The 17553-nt window shown below is 39.5% G+C and overlaps 1 protein-coding gene across 2 annotated transcripts in view; it reads right to left on the reverse strand.

Annotated features, from left to right (window-relative positions):
- LOC127446818 (E3 ubiquitin-protein ligase ubr3-like) overlaps positions 1-17553 on the reverse strand; it is a 168332-nt gene that overhangs the window by 80188 nt on the left and 70591 nt on the right. The window contains exons 22-25 of one of the 2 annotated variants that reach the window (XM_051708063.1): positions 15809-16003; positions 15679-15711; positions 7800-8245; positions 4859-4947 (exon numbers count right to left, since the gene is read on the reverse strand). In XM_051708063.1, coding sequence (XP_051564023.1) covers positions 4859-4947; positions 7800-8245; positions 15679-15711; positions 15809-16003 — 763 coding nt within the window. The remainder of the gene's footprint in view (positions 1-4858; positions 4948-7799; positions 8246-15678; positions 15712-15808; positions 16004-17553) is intronic. The other variant, XM_051708064.1, reaches the window with a different exon arrangement.

Raw genomic sequence — 17553 nt, forward strand, 5'->3', positions numbered from 1 at the left:
CAACTATGTCTCTTCCCATTTTTTTTTTTTAAATTCCAGGCAGAAACCATCTGGCCCAGGGGCCTTCCCTCCCCTAAGGAATTAATGGTATTAAGAACGTCCTCTTCCGTAATTGGTCTGCAGAGGTCCGCCAGTTCTTCCAGTGTAAGGGAAGGGAGCTTAATTTTATTGAGGAAATAACTCCTCCTTTCAGAGTGGCATTCTGATGAGTAAAGATTTTGATAAAATTCCTTCATAATTGTATTAATATATTTGTTTTCAAATCTGTTAACCCCTAAATTATCTTTTAATGATGATATTATATTAACCTCTGTCCTCCCTCTTGTCAGATGGGCAAGAAGGCGTCCTGGTTTATTGCCTGACTCGTAGAGTCTATGTTTGGCAAAGAAGATAGAAGATTAAGCCTTCTTAGTTAATAACTGGTCTAAAGCCGAACAAGCTGCACTCAACTGTTGAGGCAGAGCCCTGGAGGGTATTAATTTAAATTCTCTCTCCAAAGTCTGAATTTTCTTCTCGAGCTCTACTTGATTTCTAATAGCCTCTTTTTTTTTTTTTTTGGGCTGAAGTATAAGATATGATCGCACCTCTCAAATAGGCTTTTGAAGACTGCCAAAAAAGGGACGGGCTGTTTCGAGAGATTTATTGGTTTCAATAAAGTATTTCCATTGCTGTTTAAGATACTGCATGAATTGAGGGCAACTCAATAAAGATGGGTATAATCGCCACTGTCTACTGTATGGATCTCTATACAGGGGGTGAACAATCATTTTAATGGGAGAGTGGTCGGATAAAGTCGTAATACCAATAGAACATTCCACCTATCCAGCATCCCTCTTGATGATAAAAACAGATCGATGCATGAAAATGGCTGAGAAAACAAAAAAAAAAAGGATAGTCCTTCCCCTTCCTATGTATTAACCTCCAGACATCAAACAGTTCCAAATCATTGCAGAGTTCTAAAAGCCTAGTACTTTTCCTTGACCTGTTACATTTTAGAGGAGATTGGTCTATGGTTGGATCTAACACAGTTAAAATCCCCTCCTACGAGTATAAAAGAGCATGAAAATGAAGAAATGTCTGCAAGTAATTTGGGAAAAAATTGGGACTCATATGCTGTGGGGGCATAAATACAACCAATCAACACGTTTCCCATATAGCAAGTCTGAAAGGAGTACATACCGGCCTTCATTACCTATGATTTTTCTATTTTAAAAGAGAGGTTCTTGTGGAGAAAAACTGCAACTCCCCTATTGTTGGACTTCCGCACAGCTTCATGTGCTCTATATCAGAGAGATGGGTTTCCTGAAGAAGTGCAATCTGACATTTCTCCTTCCGAAAACAAGAGGGAAGTTTCTGCCTTTGGACCACATGTTTTATGCCTTTTACATTAAGGCTAATCAGTTTAAGATCACTCATGGACAAATATTACCTTATCACTGAAATAGCCTAGGCAGTGTCTAAATTCCAGTATGAAAGTGACTCGGGGTGTTGAAATAGTATAGATGATGGTCAGAACAATGAACTAAACCACACATAAAACAAAACCAAACCTGCACAATCCAGCTATTAAAGAAGTTTGGCAAAACAACCCCCAACCCAGTGTACGTACAAGAAAAGTAGAGGACGCGAAAAAGAGTGGCCACATTACACCAAAACATGGAGGTTCAACTCAATCTAACACTCCCACTCCCATCAAACAAATTATCACATTATAATAAACAAGTGGCATTAATCACTGTATGTGCCATCCATAATAAAAAAGGGACACTTTAAATTACATTAAGCTGTATAATTTTAACGAGGTAGAAGCAAACAGCGGAGTATCAACGGAACTCAACACCGTGCAGGGTGAACTGGGGTGTCAGTATTACAGTCTTTAAATTTACCATGAAGGGAACCTTTCTGTCTGTCTGAGCACTCCCTGGCTGAAAGAGTTGACCTTAACACACATCCCAACCAGTGGGGTCTGACCCACAACAGATATGAAGTCCAGCCCATTCAGATACGCTTGGGCATCTTGTTCCGGGCGAAAGGAGTGATCGACCCCATTAAAGTTGAAGCACAGATTAGCAGGATAGCGCATCACATAGAGGACTCCTTTTTGAATGAGCTGGGCACAGACGTCGTTGAATGCCCATCTCGCCTCCCTGACTTTGACCAAACAATCCTGCATGATAAAGATGTTACATCCATCATAGGTAAGACGACCCTTCTTCTTAGCCACAGACAGGATTTTACTCTTGTTCGTGTAGTTGTGGAGCTTAATCAGCAATGGCCGAGCGCAGATAGTTTTAAGCGGGAAAATTGTCCTGTGCACCTGGTCGATTTTACCAGCACCATGTTTTGTCTCCAGATCCAGTAGCCTGGGCAGCCATGTTTGAAAAAATGTAACAGGTTGACGACCCTCCGTGCCTTCCTTCAGGCCAACAACCCAAATATTGTCCCTCCGGCTACGATTTTCAGCATCATCAGCTTTCTCAGTAAGAGACTGCATGGTTTTTTTCAAGCACCGCTATCTTGTTGTGAAGCTCTGCCACTTTGTCTTCAGTCTGGGAAACATGACTCTCCTCCTCCGTTATATGTTTCGTATTATCCTCTGATCGAGTTGTAATTGAGTCCAAGGTCTACTCAAAACGAGCAAATTTCTTATCTAGCAAACACTTAGGTTATCAGTTACAACCTGTGCTAAGCTGGCCTGCTCTGCTGACAAGCTGCCATCTATGTTACTGTGGTTAGAAGCCAGTTGTCCTTTTGCTGTAGTGTGACCCCTTCTAGTTTCTTGTTGGGAAGCTGCGGAGCCTGTCCCTGACATGGTTGAGAGTTGGATGATGAAATTTAACAGTGTAACAGCAACCAAATTTGGAATAAAAATAAGAAAATTGCGCGATGTTCGCAGGAGCTTGGCGAAAACATGCCACTCAGAACGAGAGCGTCACGTGACCCCTAGAACGCTATTCTGAGATGTGGGTTGGTGCTGTTCTGGCAGCACGAGGGGGACCTACACAATATTAGGCACGTGGTTTTATGTTGTGGCTGATCAGTATATATATATATATATATATATATATATATATATATATATATATATATATATATATATATATATGACAATTTATGTTCTCAAATGTTAACTTGGTGTTGCACTGGAGACACAGTCCTATTCAGACTCAAGCTTCATAATAAAAGCGATACAACAGTGTTTTTCATTCATTACAGTTGTATGCACATTAATAATATTCTCAGATAGTAGTGGTATTTGGTTGAATTTGTTGGTAAAGTCTAGGGGCTGTTCAAACAGACGGACCATAACAGAATGAAACAGAATGTAAGGAACTTCCTGGTTAAGCGCTGTAAAACCCATTGCTTAATCGGAGAAACGCTCACCTAAGGGGCTGGTCACACCAAAAGCTTTTGTGTCCATACACAGTTTTCCAATTGTTTTTCTATTTAAACACGTACTAGATGGTCACCTTTGATCTTTTCGCCGCATTTTGTAGTTTATTCAGGGTCTTGTGCAGGAGTACCGTGTTTATACATGCCATTAAAAATATTGCATATATTTCCAATTTTATGATAAACATACATTTTTCAATCTTGTTTTTGAAGTCTGTGATTCAGTCTCCGCAAGAACTTAGAAAAAGAAATCCTCCATCACCTTTCATTAAAATATACAGATCTGAAATGCATGTGGCTCTCTAACGCAGTGAGCACTCACCATGTGCTTGTTCATAGACGTACATTTTGTGATCCAACACACTTTCCCTACTGTTTCATAGAATTGCTTGGCCTCTGAGTGGACTAGAAGCTTAATTTAGGTGTCGTTGGAAAGTGGAGATCCTCATCTTTGATGTATGATATTTTATCATTGGTAGTTGGGAACATATTTTGCTGACGATTTGTTTATCATGCTTTATCTGCTGGACTGCACATTTTGTTCTGGACATCTGAGACATAACATTGGATTATTTACCTAAGCAAGCTCACAGACAGAAGAAAATGGCTTGTTTAATTTAGTGTTATTTTAAAATCTTTCATATTAACATTCCTACATCACCTCATGGTGGCACTTATTGTGACATGGTGGTTTTCAAATCTTTTGTTTTTTTATTGTAACATAAATGCAGAAGTGTTGGAGTTCTGTGAAACGTTCAGATTCTAAGCTTTCAAATGGTACCACATATGACTATTTATGTATCCAGGGGCTTTTAAACAAAATTTTGACCAGGACTGCCAATCGAATAAAAATTGCAATCAAATTAATTACGTGATAATTACAAAATAATTTATAAAAAATAATCGCATATCAATAATCACTGAGATTTGAAAAACATGTCTTGAGATCCCTGTATTCTATGCTTGGTGCAACTGTATTTGAGCGTAATAGCACATCATCGGTGAAAGGCTATAGCCTACTGCATGTTTGCCAGAGCCCCATCTCTGCTGCTCTTGATGTGGCACGTTTCCCATACAGCCCCAAACTGAGGCTGCGCTGACTGCCCCCTACTGCCATAGATTCACAAAAATATCCAGATGTTACTTGAAGCTTGAATTGCTCTGACGGAGCACACACACACACACAGCCTTCCTGCAACCATGCCACCCATGAAACATGCAGAACAAGAGACGTCATCAGCGCAAGATGGCAGTGCCCGTTTCCAGGGGGAGGAAGTGGAGATGCTTCGACCATCTTTATATACAGTCTATGGTGCAAACACATCCCTGCTGTATCTTTACATCAGAAATATGTCAGCCTAAAATTCAGCCATATTAACATGAATCTGATCATCTACAAATCTTGTTGAACTCTTGGATAGATTTCTCAGATTTTTAATAAAGGTCAGCTCATTCTCATGCTCACCAACATCCATGGCCGTCTCCATGAAGCTCTTCTGCCTGGAGGCAAACTCCGCCAGTAGCTTCTGCTGTCTCTCTCTTGCCCGTTGACGCCTGCAGCAAACAACCAATGATGAGAGGCAAATCAGAGTTATGACTTGTGGATTATGAAACGTGTCAATTTTCAAAGGCTCTGATAATGGGATGGAATTAAATGTTGACGCGGGCTTGTGATCACTCTACATTTGATGACTGTTTGAAGGATGCATTTGACCATCATTTACTCCTGTATTCATCAAGTCTGATGGAAATGCTCACTAATTATAGGGATACACTGATGATGAAATTCTGGTTGATACAGATTACAAGGTAATTATTTTAATTCATGTTATTTTATATCATATGCTATGTGATGGCTGACATCCAATAACGATGTCTATAATTTACTCGAAAAGAAAAAAAATGGTTCACAACCCAGAAACGTAGGGGTGCAGCAATGCTTATACCTGAAATGTATACTTTTAGAAATGTTCACCCTCCAAACCAAGTTTACCCTTCAATTTTATGATTTTTCTTTTAACTATTTTGTTTTGCTTGTGGTACAGACAAAACCTGTTGTAAAATTGCCTGTTGTGATTTTTATATAATCATCTGATCATGATTATCTGATCTAACCATGATTATTTGAGATAACTGTTATTATTGTGCACTTCAAATTCCAATCACATTATACTATCCAAATAAGGCAATTTTAAGCGAATATAGAAATGCCATGAACGTCAAGTTTTTGTGTCTCATTTTCCACTGTTATTGCATTATGTGAGGACAGGTTTCTGAGAAGTGCGCATGTGCCTGAACAGACCGGATAACAAATGTCATAGGATGGAGCCCAACAACAAGTCAACACAGTGGAAAGAATTCAACATTTTTGGGAGTACAGTGAGAAAAGCACATATACTATAAACTAGGGATGTCATAAAATATCGATATATTAAAATTAGCCAAAATGTAAATTAGAAGGCCAATTGGCATGCTTTCCAATTCACTCAGTTGGCCTCTGTTTAACAGTCTTGTGTACTTGTGTTGGGAGACCACAAGAGGGCAATATAACTGAAGCCGGTCATGGTCATGATCACACACATAAACACACACAGGATGAACTGAAGCATTGCAGATGGCAGTCCAAAGTTACAAAGGTTTATTTTACTTCTTTAAGAATGAACAAAGTGACATTGAGTTTGCAGGTTAGTGAAACTGGTGTAACTGCACAAAGTTTATTATGCAATTTCTCTGTATGCAGCCATGAACAGGTCTTTCATTCAAGCTGTCAAACCACAAAAAGACAGACTTGTTACAGAAAATATATTGTGTAGGCTCTATGAAAGATACTTAAACACAATATATTATCCAGTTATACTAGAGTAAATAATCTTTGTCCTTTGATAATGATTTGGGTCTAATTTCATGGAAAACTATGCGACTTGCGCTCTGTGGCACTTCAGAATGTTAGCGCTGAGACTTGCCGGTGTGTGCGTACCTTTGTAGAAAATAAATAATTGTTTTGAATTTGAGAACGTGCCATGTTGTCTGCCAGAAGCGTCCGGTGGGTTAATTAACCCTGCCGCTCACAGTTTTTAAAGCTTTAAAGGAAATCATATATCCCTATTTTATAATGCTATTCCAAGTTAAATGTGAATAAATGTGTTTTTGCATCATTTAAGCTAGCCAGCTAATATTCATTCAGAATTTTGTCATTTTCTATAATAAACATTTATTAAATTAACCAAAATCGCTTGAATGCAGACAAAACATATACTATTATAACTTTCTAATTATTGGCAGTACGTTTCATCTGCCCATATCATGCCTTTTGTTCTCCATTTATTAACAAAAATGATAGAACATGAATCAATCATTTTACAATTTCTATAATTTTAAGTTATATCCAACACCACAAAAACCTATTACTATAATAAGTGTCATATTTATTTAGTAAAGTGAATTAACTCTAGATGAAGTTCCTCTGTCTGTCATTCAGATTTGTTCAGTGACAATATTTGTTAAACCAGTAGGTGGCAACAAATAAACGTCTTTATGTTTTGAGAGTGTCAACCAAAACAAGTCTAATTATACTTTATTAAAATCTGCGTATCTACAAATCTGCTAAGAGAATTCAGCAGAGTGTTTAAGCATCATAAGTGTTTTCCCCACAAATGACAACAAAGCATAGCTATCATTTTGTGAACTGCTGTGCATGCCTATACAAAAAGACAACAATTTTAGCTTAAAAATAATCATCAGTGATTCAATTACGTCGAATGCCACTGGTCCGTGCTATAGTCAATTTTTACAGGCATGAAAAACCACCAAAGCAGTCTCGTGTTTCAAACAAGAGCTCATTGGCTTCGAAAGGGAGAGACGTCAGTGAACGAGAAAGATGAGTGTATGGAGGTGAAAGAGAACAATTCGTTAACTTAAAAGATTCGTTTAAAAAGACTGATTAGTTCATGAACAAATCATCTACACAGCGGTGCACCGCTGTTGAATGCATACAGGGGAAACACTCTGTCAGTCTCTTTCTGTCCAAGTGTCTTTTGGCCAAAATAAACTACCAGGTGTACCAGACTTTTGGCTCAGTTTGGCTACGCAAGACTAAAGTATGTCAGAGATAGTACAAAGACTTGCAAAAATACACAGACATGATGTGTTGAGCATGTAAGACATGCATACAATCCCCCTGAAGCACATTTAGAGAGGTGGTGCTGGGGAAGAGGACGGTTTCAGAGTGAAAACTCTCGTAGCGTGCTGCAGTCAGATTGGCTTACAAGCAAATGACAGAGGAAAGACATTTTAAAATGTCAGACAAAAAAGGAGTAGGCAAGTTGATTGACTGACAGATTACATGCCAAGGACCCATCAGCTTGCTTCATGTAGTTTAATGACTGAACTGAAAAATAAACACACACCTCTCCTCCTTGTCCATGTTCTTCTTGTCTCCAGGACTGTTCTTCTTGGGTGGTATGGGTGGACACACCTTCCTGCAGATCTCCTGCAGACATCTCTTGCTGTGTTGGCTGCGGGACGCAGCTTTGGCCAGGATTCTTTCGATGGCTGTAAGGCCGTCTCCGTGTGTGTGCCGGGCTGGATCCGACTCGGTCAGCCAGCTCAGGGACAGAGAGTTCTGCTTGGCAGACAATTTCTGGTGGAGCTTCACCAGGAGAGACAGCATGCTCTCACGGATCTCCAGGATCTCAGTGACCAGCTGCGGCGGTGAGCCCGGCGGCAGCCAGCGAGAGGACGAGGACTTGGGCCGCACTGCCTGACTGGCCTCGTGGTTACTGCGATTTATGATCTCCTGGAACTTCCTCCTGCGCTCTGCCACCAGACTGAACACTTGAGCTTCACGCAGGTTCTGAGGAGACACCAAGGAAACAGAATAAGCAGGTAAAACAGACCAATAAATGCAAGCAGCAATTATGGGGCAAAGCACACCCAATGGTATATTGTAAGGTTGTGCAGATGTTTTTGGTCACAGCAACCCCAATGGTGATTTTTAAATAAAGCCGCATTTGCCACTCTGGGAAAAGAGTGCAGACGGACACAAAAATGGTTCTGTATGAACAGCCGCTTATGTTGCGAGACGCTGTTAAGAGAGCAAGATGCAATGACCAAAGACCTCCGTCATCATCAGTGCTTTGCACACATCTCAAATTCAAATGCACAGTTTTTCATTTGTGTGCATTTTTATCTTAAATTCGACAAATATTTGAATCGCGAATTTTAATTTGACAGCCTTAGTGCTTGTGAGGAAGAACTAGTCAATGGTACAAGTTTATACACTGTGGACCAGACTGCATGCCACATGTCAAGTAAAAAGTCTGGCTACAAGATACTATGGGTAGATGGACCATTATTAATACTTTGAAATGTTGACCAGAATGTTATACTTTAACCAAATTTATGTGGTTTTCTTTTCTTCAGGAACTGAGGCAATGATACATGCACAAGTCTGTGTCAAAAGGCTTTTTGTGAAAACCCTAGACTAAATGTCAAAAATAAATTGGTGACTTTTGTGGGAATTGGACTGAAGACTTGGATCTGAAATTTGTTGAAGATTTAAAAAATTGTATAGGATAAGTGTTAAATAAAATGGTAAGAGATTTAGTTCAAGATGACAAAAAGACCCAAGGAGAATAGACGTGCCAGTTTTCGGTAGTACGGTATGTCGCAATAATTAACATGAATGGTTATGTTATTGTGGGCACTACAATATACAGTTAACAAGATATATATAACCTCTTAGCCAAATTGTTCAGATTTTTCTCACCGCACCGTAGCTGCCATCCACAAGTCAAGATTCACAACTAGGGATGAGCGAAACTAGTCGACTAGTTGACTAAACAGTTCTGATGCTGCTAGACAACACTGGAATTACTAGTCGGTCAATATTTTTCTCCATAAAACTGTTCAGCATTTTTACACATTTACGTTTGGCTTTATAGGAATTGAACTGAATTGGAGCTTTATTGTCATTTGACCATAAGCAGTTGCAATACAGTTAAACGAGATATCGTTTCTCATGGACCACAGTGTATACATAAACAGAAACGTTTTTTTTTTTCTCTTCTATACACATTGAAAACAATGAAACAATGAGACATGGTCAGATTTGGACATATATACAGATTACACATTAAAACATTACGATGCATCATTAAGAAAGAGTTTTAAGCAGTGTTCAAGTGTTCCAGGATATAGAATAGCAGCAATTTTGTTTTATAGTCTTTTCTATTGTCATTAGTGTGTTTGTGTGTGTGTGTGGGTGTGCATATGTGTATAGTTACTTATATCAGTTCCAGATTGCACGGAGTACCTCTAAGTGTTGAGGATTCTGACAGCTTGTGGGAAGAAGCTGTTGCACAGTCTGGCAGACCTAGCTCAGATACTCCTATACCTTCTGTCAGAGGGAAGAAGATTAAAGAGGCTATGTGACAGGTCGTAAGGGTCATTCACAATCCTGGAGGCCCTCCCTGCACACCGTGCTTGGTAGATCTCCTTGATAGATTGAAGAGAGACTCCGGTGATCTTACCAGCTGCATTCACTATCTGTTGTAGAGTCTTGAGATCTAAGGCACTGCAATTTCCATACCAGTTAGTGATGCCGCTGGTTAGAACACTCTCGATGGTGCCCCTGTAGAATGTTAAGATGGGCGTCGGTAATCTTGCTTTCTTTAGCCATTGCAAGACGTGAAGACCCTGTTTGTACCTCTTTGCAAGGGATGTGGTGTTGGTGATCCAGGTTAAGTCTTCCGAGAAGTGTACTCCAAAAAACTGGCTTGGAAATTGGCTGTGCAGTCGTAAGTTAGCAACGTGAAAAAGAGCAGACTGAGCACACAGCTCTGAGGCTGAGGATCTGTAGATCTGTTGGTTCTATATGCGAACTGAAGTGGGTCTAATGAGGTGGGAAGGCTGGATTTGATGTGATGCATAACTAACCTCTCAAAGAACTTTGTGATGATTGGGGTCAATGCTATTGGACGATAGTTATTTAAGCAGGACACAGGTGACTTTTTGGGCACAGATATGATGGTGGTAGTCTTAAGGCAATTGGGGATGACAGCCTGTCTCAGAGATGTATTGAAAATGTCTGTTAGGACCCCTGCCAACTGTGCTGCACAATCTGGTATGTCGAGTACACAGCCTGGTATGTTGTCTGACCCAGCTGCCTTGCTTGGGTTGATCCTGGTCAGGGTCCTCCTCATGCTGTCTATGGACAGATGAAGCACCTGGTCACTGGAAGGTGGGGGGGACTTCATTGCTGGTTCGTTGTTTAGTGCATTGAATCATGCATAACATACATTCAGCACATCTGGAAGGGAGATGTCATTGTCACAGGCCTGTTGCAGTGGCTTATAGCCAGTGATGGCCTGAATGCCCTTTCATAAGCACCTTGCATCTTTGGTGTCTGAGAAATGGCAGTTGATTTTTTTGGCATACAGTTTTGCTTCCTTGATACCATGGTAGAGATTGGCTGTTTCTGTCTTAGTGCTAATTATCTCCAGATTTAAAAGCATGATTACGGACACTTAACAGTTCGTGAACCTCTGCTGTCAGCCATGGCTTTTGGTTGGCTCATGTTGTGATGGTTTTGATTACTGTAACATCATCGATGCACTTACTGATGTAGGCAGTCATTGTTTCTGTGTAATTCTGTAGGTCTGTTTGGTGACTATAAGTAGCTGCCTTCTTAAACATGCCCCAATCTGTCTGTTCAAAACAGTCTTGAAGTGCTAAAGTAGCTCCTTCTGGCCATATTATTACAAAGGCCGCATTAAATTACTGTCATGTTAACGTTACACATTTCAAATATAATTAATAATACAAATATTATAAAAAAAGAGGATATCTGGAGCAGATGTATACAAAGATTAATTTCACTGTGCATGTGCTTCTTCCCTCTCTCACTAGTGACCCACGCAGGAAAATGTCCTCTTGCAAGACCAGCAAAGCGGATTTCCAAAACGTTGGCTTACAAGTCGCTATGGATGTTTTCACATTTGAGTCTTTAAATCTGTGCATGATTAAAATGTATTTCCTGCCAAATGGTTTTCTAGCGCAGGATAATCACCTCAGTCAGGTCCTGTCTTTCACCGTACCATGTTGACGTTCATTTTGTTAATCAAAAATGTATGCTTTTGAGTAAGCAGCCACGAAAATGACAATTTTAAGCTAGGTACGCAAATTACTTTTACCCTGCTGATCAAGGCAGCTATTTTCAAAGATAATGGCTGCAACTATAAGTTAAACCATTTTATTCTGTGTGCACGTCATGTTTAGAACAATACATCTGGGTTATTATACATTTCTCACAGGCCTATTTATTTTGTATTTTTTTAAATCGTAACTGTTATTGTTTAACATTCTTAACCAAACAGCTGCCATATTAGAACAAAGGCTAAAGCACGTCGTGAAATACGTGCAACTTTTCAGCGCATTTTTTCTCTCTCGTAGATTTGGCTTTCCTGCGAATTATTTTCAACAATGTCCTGACTGTTTTAATATGTTAGGTTACTTTTGCTTGCCGATTTCCATTTAGAACAGGCTATTAAGGGTTGCTCTATTGGTCCTGCACTATCCATTCAATTGTTTTCAATAAATATCCTGTATTTGCTAACGTTGAGTCATTAAATGCATGTCATGTTCTATATTTAATGTAGCCTACAATGATGATAATGCAAGTTAAGCACATTGCAGATAAATGCACCTTTTTCATTGTAATTTACCGTCGGATTTGGCTGTTGGAATTATTTTTAATGGGTCGCTGAAAAACACAGTGTTTATTTTACTGTTTTCTGAGGGTTTCTTTTTAGACTAGTCGACTCCAAAATTTTAAATGTCAGTGAAATTGGTCGTTCCAACCAGGGATTATTTGCTTTGGTCACCGGTGACTTTATACTGCACCATAATACATAAGTCAAATTGTAAGAATGACAGGCAGACCCTTATGTGTTCGTGAGCTATTCAAATCAAAGACATACAAACTACAACCCTTTTAAACTTACCAAGTGCTTTATAACTTTTTAAGGGATTGCAGCATAATGGACCCTTTTCACAGACCTGTTATGATGCATTTCCACCGTAGAAAACATTTGTATGTATCCAATTTTAAAAATATTTAGTGTAAATTTGTAACCGTGTACTTTGCATTATATTACCCTGGAATAAGTTTTAAAAAATCAGTTGTTATAGCTGCAATGATGCTTCTAACACAGCTGCTCAGAGAGTGACAGAAAATTTGGCCTGTTTCTCTCTTCTTACTGCTGTTATCCAGCACTGTATATTTTTACCTTCTTTGCAAAGCTATAAAAGCATAATTGTTGATTTATTTTCTTTTGTTGTTGGAGCAAACGGGTAAGCAAAAATTTTATTTGCTGTGGTCCCCCATTCACCAGCATTCAAGTTTAGCCAACTATGACGACTTCTGCTTAGCGGCAAGTGGACGTGTGAAAAGAGTCCATTGATGGTTTAAGTCTAATTGTAAGATTGATAAATCCCTTGCTGATGTACGGTAAGCAACGCAAGCAATTCAAAATAAAGACATTCAAACTGTCAATTAACAAAAACATGTTGCGAGTCTAACAGCTTACCTCATTGACAATATTTAGGTTCCCAAACGTAATGTTTATTTATTTTTATTTGTGTATGTGTTCATTAGGGATGTGCACAGTAGTCATTATTCAGTTAACCACTCGACGCACCTGTATTAGAATACCAAAATCACTATTTCGTAATTCCACACGTGCAACAGAGGTCTTTGACCCCATCCAAGCCCGACGGTACCTGACAAGTCATCAGGTTTTGGGACAGGTTCGGGTCAGTTTTTCAAGTATAGGGCGAGTTAGGGGGTGTCTACACGTTATGCGTGCATCTGTGCTGTTTTTTTCCAATTGCTTTTTTCCATGTAAACACGCTCTGGACAGATGTCTGACCATTATGGCACTCTTATTTTTAAATTTCTTGCGCAGGACTGCCGCATTTTTTAGACATCGTGTCAAGTTAAAAACATCTTCAGGATCTGTAAATGCATCTCTAGACACCTGCAATCTGTTAATTCATTCTAGCTTGTTTATAAAGCAGGTGTCACAAAGACTCGACGTTCTGAGAATAACCCGCAGCAGTGTAACTCCATGCACATGACAATATTAGCGTTTGCTGCCTCACGAAAACGTCAACCTAGCCAGGTGGAGCACATTTTAGGTTTAACACTTAAATTATGTATTTTCCATTAGTTAATAATACTATGTTGCAGGCAGTGACAGTTTGATTATTTTTGTTTGACTTTGATGAGTGTGTTTTTATCATTTGAAGATCAATGTATTGTGCTATTTAGGCTCATAGCTCACTGTGGACCTTATTCCCTGCTGTTTTTATTAGTGTTTGACACATAATCATTGCAATACATTTTCTTTATTCCCAAGTCCCGACAAATAACCATTTGTGAACCCTCGCAGTTAATCAAATATTACAAACGGTTACTGTGCACATCCATACTTTTCTTACAGTTTCTTAAATGTTCAAGGCTCTTTTCTTCAAAGAAACTTTATTTGTGATCTTTTAATTTGAATTACAAATTTGTTGTTTTTTTCTTAAAAAAAATCTTGTCATTAAGAACAACAATAAGGTTTTACATTTTAACTTGTTTTGAAATGTAATACAATCCTGCGATAATACCCTATGCTGCGATATAAACTCTCGAAATTATGAAGTCTAAGACATGTCTAAGGTAATAACATTATTCCAGAATCCTCCAGGGATGTATAGAGTGAAGACTCATGACTGTATGCCACATTACAAGGAATCTGAATTCCTCAATGTGGAATTCCTGAATGTTCTGGTACCAGTATAACAAAGGACAATTCCGTCACACATATGAAAAACTAACCCTTATTAAATGTGTCACCTGTCTAATGTGTGATTAATTTGCATGCTGAACTCACTGAAGCAAATTAATATTTAATAATGAGCATTGAAGCGTCTCGACCACTGAACTCAACACTCATTTTATCAACATGCATCACTACAACACATGCACTCAAACACATGCTCTTATCTCTGGACTAGTCTGACATGTCCAAATGTGATCCGACATGTTGTAAACACATGTACACACATTACATGACACGGTAAATACAACAAACCAAGCAGGAAGAGATAACTAGACAAATAACAGACAAAAACATATATACACACACACACACACACAAATTAGGGTTGGGCAGCAAGCCGCTGTATACCATCAAGTCAAGCAGTACAGATTCTGCTGTATATAAAACTACAATCTACATGTAGACAGGTTTATTGGTTATATTGGGAGTGATTTAGTATTTCACGTTGCAACGCACCACTCACGTCCAGTGTAAACATGGGTAATTGTTAAGTCGGTTTACCGTTTTCAAGCAAGGTAGCAACTTGGTACATTAATATAGATTTCAACAGGTGTGTATATATCAGATATTATACAACAGCTTTAAACATGGCTCATTCAACCATAGTTTTAATGCATTATTGTTTTGATTTTTTTAACATAAGTGTTACCTAATGTTCTGTTTTTGTACTAATGACAGAATTGGGGATAATTTGTTATGAATAATCGTATCTTTTAAAAGAGACCAAAAAGAGCACGATCAGCAGCACGGAGGACAGGGATGCGTGTGCGTGCGTGTGTGGCTTTGATGGGAGCTGCGATGTAAACCAAAGCCTACTGGCCGTTCAACAAGTCCCGCCCCAACTTCATGTTTCACTATAAAATATGTCAACAGGCCAAAGAAAAGTGAGCTCGTCAAGGCACTTCACGGGGACTATCAGTATATAATTCACTGGCTTGTCCAAAAATAGGCATTGATAGTTACTGCATTATATAACTTACTTTTGGGTTGAATTTCCAACAAAAATAACTATATTGTGAGATAAACCATAAAGGTTATATTATCATGCTGTAATATAAGATTATAGTCACACTGCCCACCCCTAATGTAAGCAAAAGCACAAAAATAAAAGGTATTACAAGGTAATTTAGTTATGACCAGTGCTCCATTTCAAGTGCACTAATGTGTAATTTCCAAATAATTACCAATTGTCCCATGTCTGAGGTTGTCATAAATTAATTAAATGATAAAAACACAGGAAAGGAGCAACAAGTCTAGAAAATGTATTTCAAAGAAAAATTAATAAAAAACATACCAAGGAGTGCAGACTTCCTGTTTCAGACCACTCCATACTTATTATTTAAAACACAACTCTAAAAAAATAATTCCACAAAACTTTGAACATTCCCAATCTCTCTACCTCTCTCCAATTCCCTGTCAGCCTCCTGGAACTCTGTGAATTGAGAGTGATGTCATCAACAGGACATGATGCAAAGATCCATCAATACAGTAGACTGTCTACAAACTCTTTAAACCTGATAGTGACTCACCTGTCCGAAACTGCTGCCATCTGCACTGGTGCTGGCCGGAGTCTCTCTCTCTCTCTCCCTCTCTCTATTTTTCTCCACCTCCGGGGCCGTCTCTGGCACTCGCACCCGCACAAAGTTGATGATGTGATGGAGGTTAGACAGCAGACTGGTGCCGGGGAACCAGCTGTCGTGGCAGTGCTCCTCGATACAGGGCTCCTATGACAGAGAGAGAGAGAGAGGAGATATCTCCGTAAAGACAGAGAACACACTGATGAGACACAAAATAACCTTAAAGTGTGTATCTGAAGTTCCTGCTTTCAGCTGCCAAAAAACATCTGGTTCAGAGTGGGTTCTACTCTAAAACTCTGGTTTGATTCATCAAGAGCTAACAGAGTAATTAGAAAATGTAGGCTGGTAGTTGAGTCGAGTGTCTTAGGACTGGGGAAGAACTTCCACGCAAGGGGTTCTTTAAGATTTTAACTGTAAAGCTGTATAACTGTACAAACTGACTATTGGAATATAGTCTTGTTTTCTTTACTTATTTTGGTCAAGAAATGCCTACTTAGGAGGAAAACTGTTTGACTGACATGTTAGTTTCAGACAAATGTAAGGGTCAGATAGATCGGAGGTCAAGTGGAAGCTCACCCAAATAATGGATCAACAATCTCCGCAAAAGATACAGACTATGGCTGTCAAATTAAAATTCCGAGGAGTCCCATGACCCGCTGGCTGAGAAGGCGGCTTAGTTTTTAGCTCTCTACCAACATCCCTTAAATTTCTGTTTTTTAGCATCAGTTGGCATTTAATTTATCTCTATTTCACGTGGGTGTAAAAAATGGCTTATTCCGCAAAAAAACCGTCATTCACTGCAGCTTCAAAGTCGAGTAAGTCGGCTAAAATGATATTCAAGCTATTGGCGAACTGTCATGGAGTTGCAGCGTGAATACCTAGAGCCTAAGCAGGGCCTCCTTCACGAGATGGGTCAAGGCAAGGATGAAAAATTTAACACTATTCAGTCAGAACTTTCATCTTTGATGGCTAGACTCGCATACGTTGATGCGGTTGTTTTAAATCTGAAAGTCGAGGTTGAGAAAAACTCAACAATTATTACCACGCCAGCTTCGCAGTTCGAGGACTTGGAACGCAAGATAGTTGACATGGAGGACCGCAGCAGGTGCTGTAACATTCAGCTTATCGGTCTGGTGGAAGGTGAAGAGGGATCCAACCCTATATTGTTCCTTACACGCTATCGTCCTAAGTGGTTCCCTCCCCAAAAGGATGTGCAGCTGGACATCATGCATGCCCACAGAATCTACAGAGATGATGCCAAAGACAACGGGAGACTCCGAACCCTTATTTTCAACGTTTTGCAATACTCCACACCCATAGCCACTGTCCGAACGGCGAAGAAGAACCCCCCATGTTATCAATGACAGGAGGATTAGATTCACCGCTGACTACAGCAACTACACAGCCAAGCGGCATCAAGCTTTCTCACAAGCTATGGGTCTGGCTCGGACTAAAGTGTTCGAGTTCTTCCTTTTGTACACTGCTCTTCTATAAATCAAGGTCGGTAAGGGGCTCGGCTGTTCCACTCACCTGGAGCAACAAGATTGTCTGACCTCAGCAGCCGCTGCAAACTGAGATGCTACTGCAGCTAACGAAGTTGGTGATAAGCACAGCATTGCCCGCGAGGACGTTGACACAGAAGACTAGTCGCCTATGTCCTGATCTTCGGAACAGTTTACAGTCTATCTGCTGGTTTC

Source organism: Myxocyprinus asiaticus, chromosome 10, assembly GCF_019703515.2.
Source record: "Myxocyprinus asiaticus isolate MX2 ecotype Aquarium Trade chromosome 10, UBuf_Myxa_2, whole genome shotgun sequence".
NCBI lineage: Eukaryota > Metazoa > Chordata > Actinopteri > Cypriniformes > Catostomidae > Myxocyprinus > Myxocyprinus asiaticus.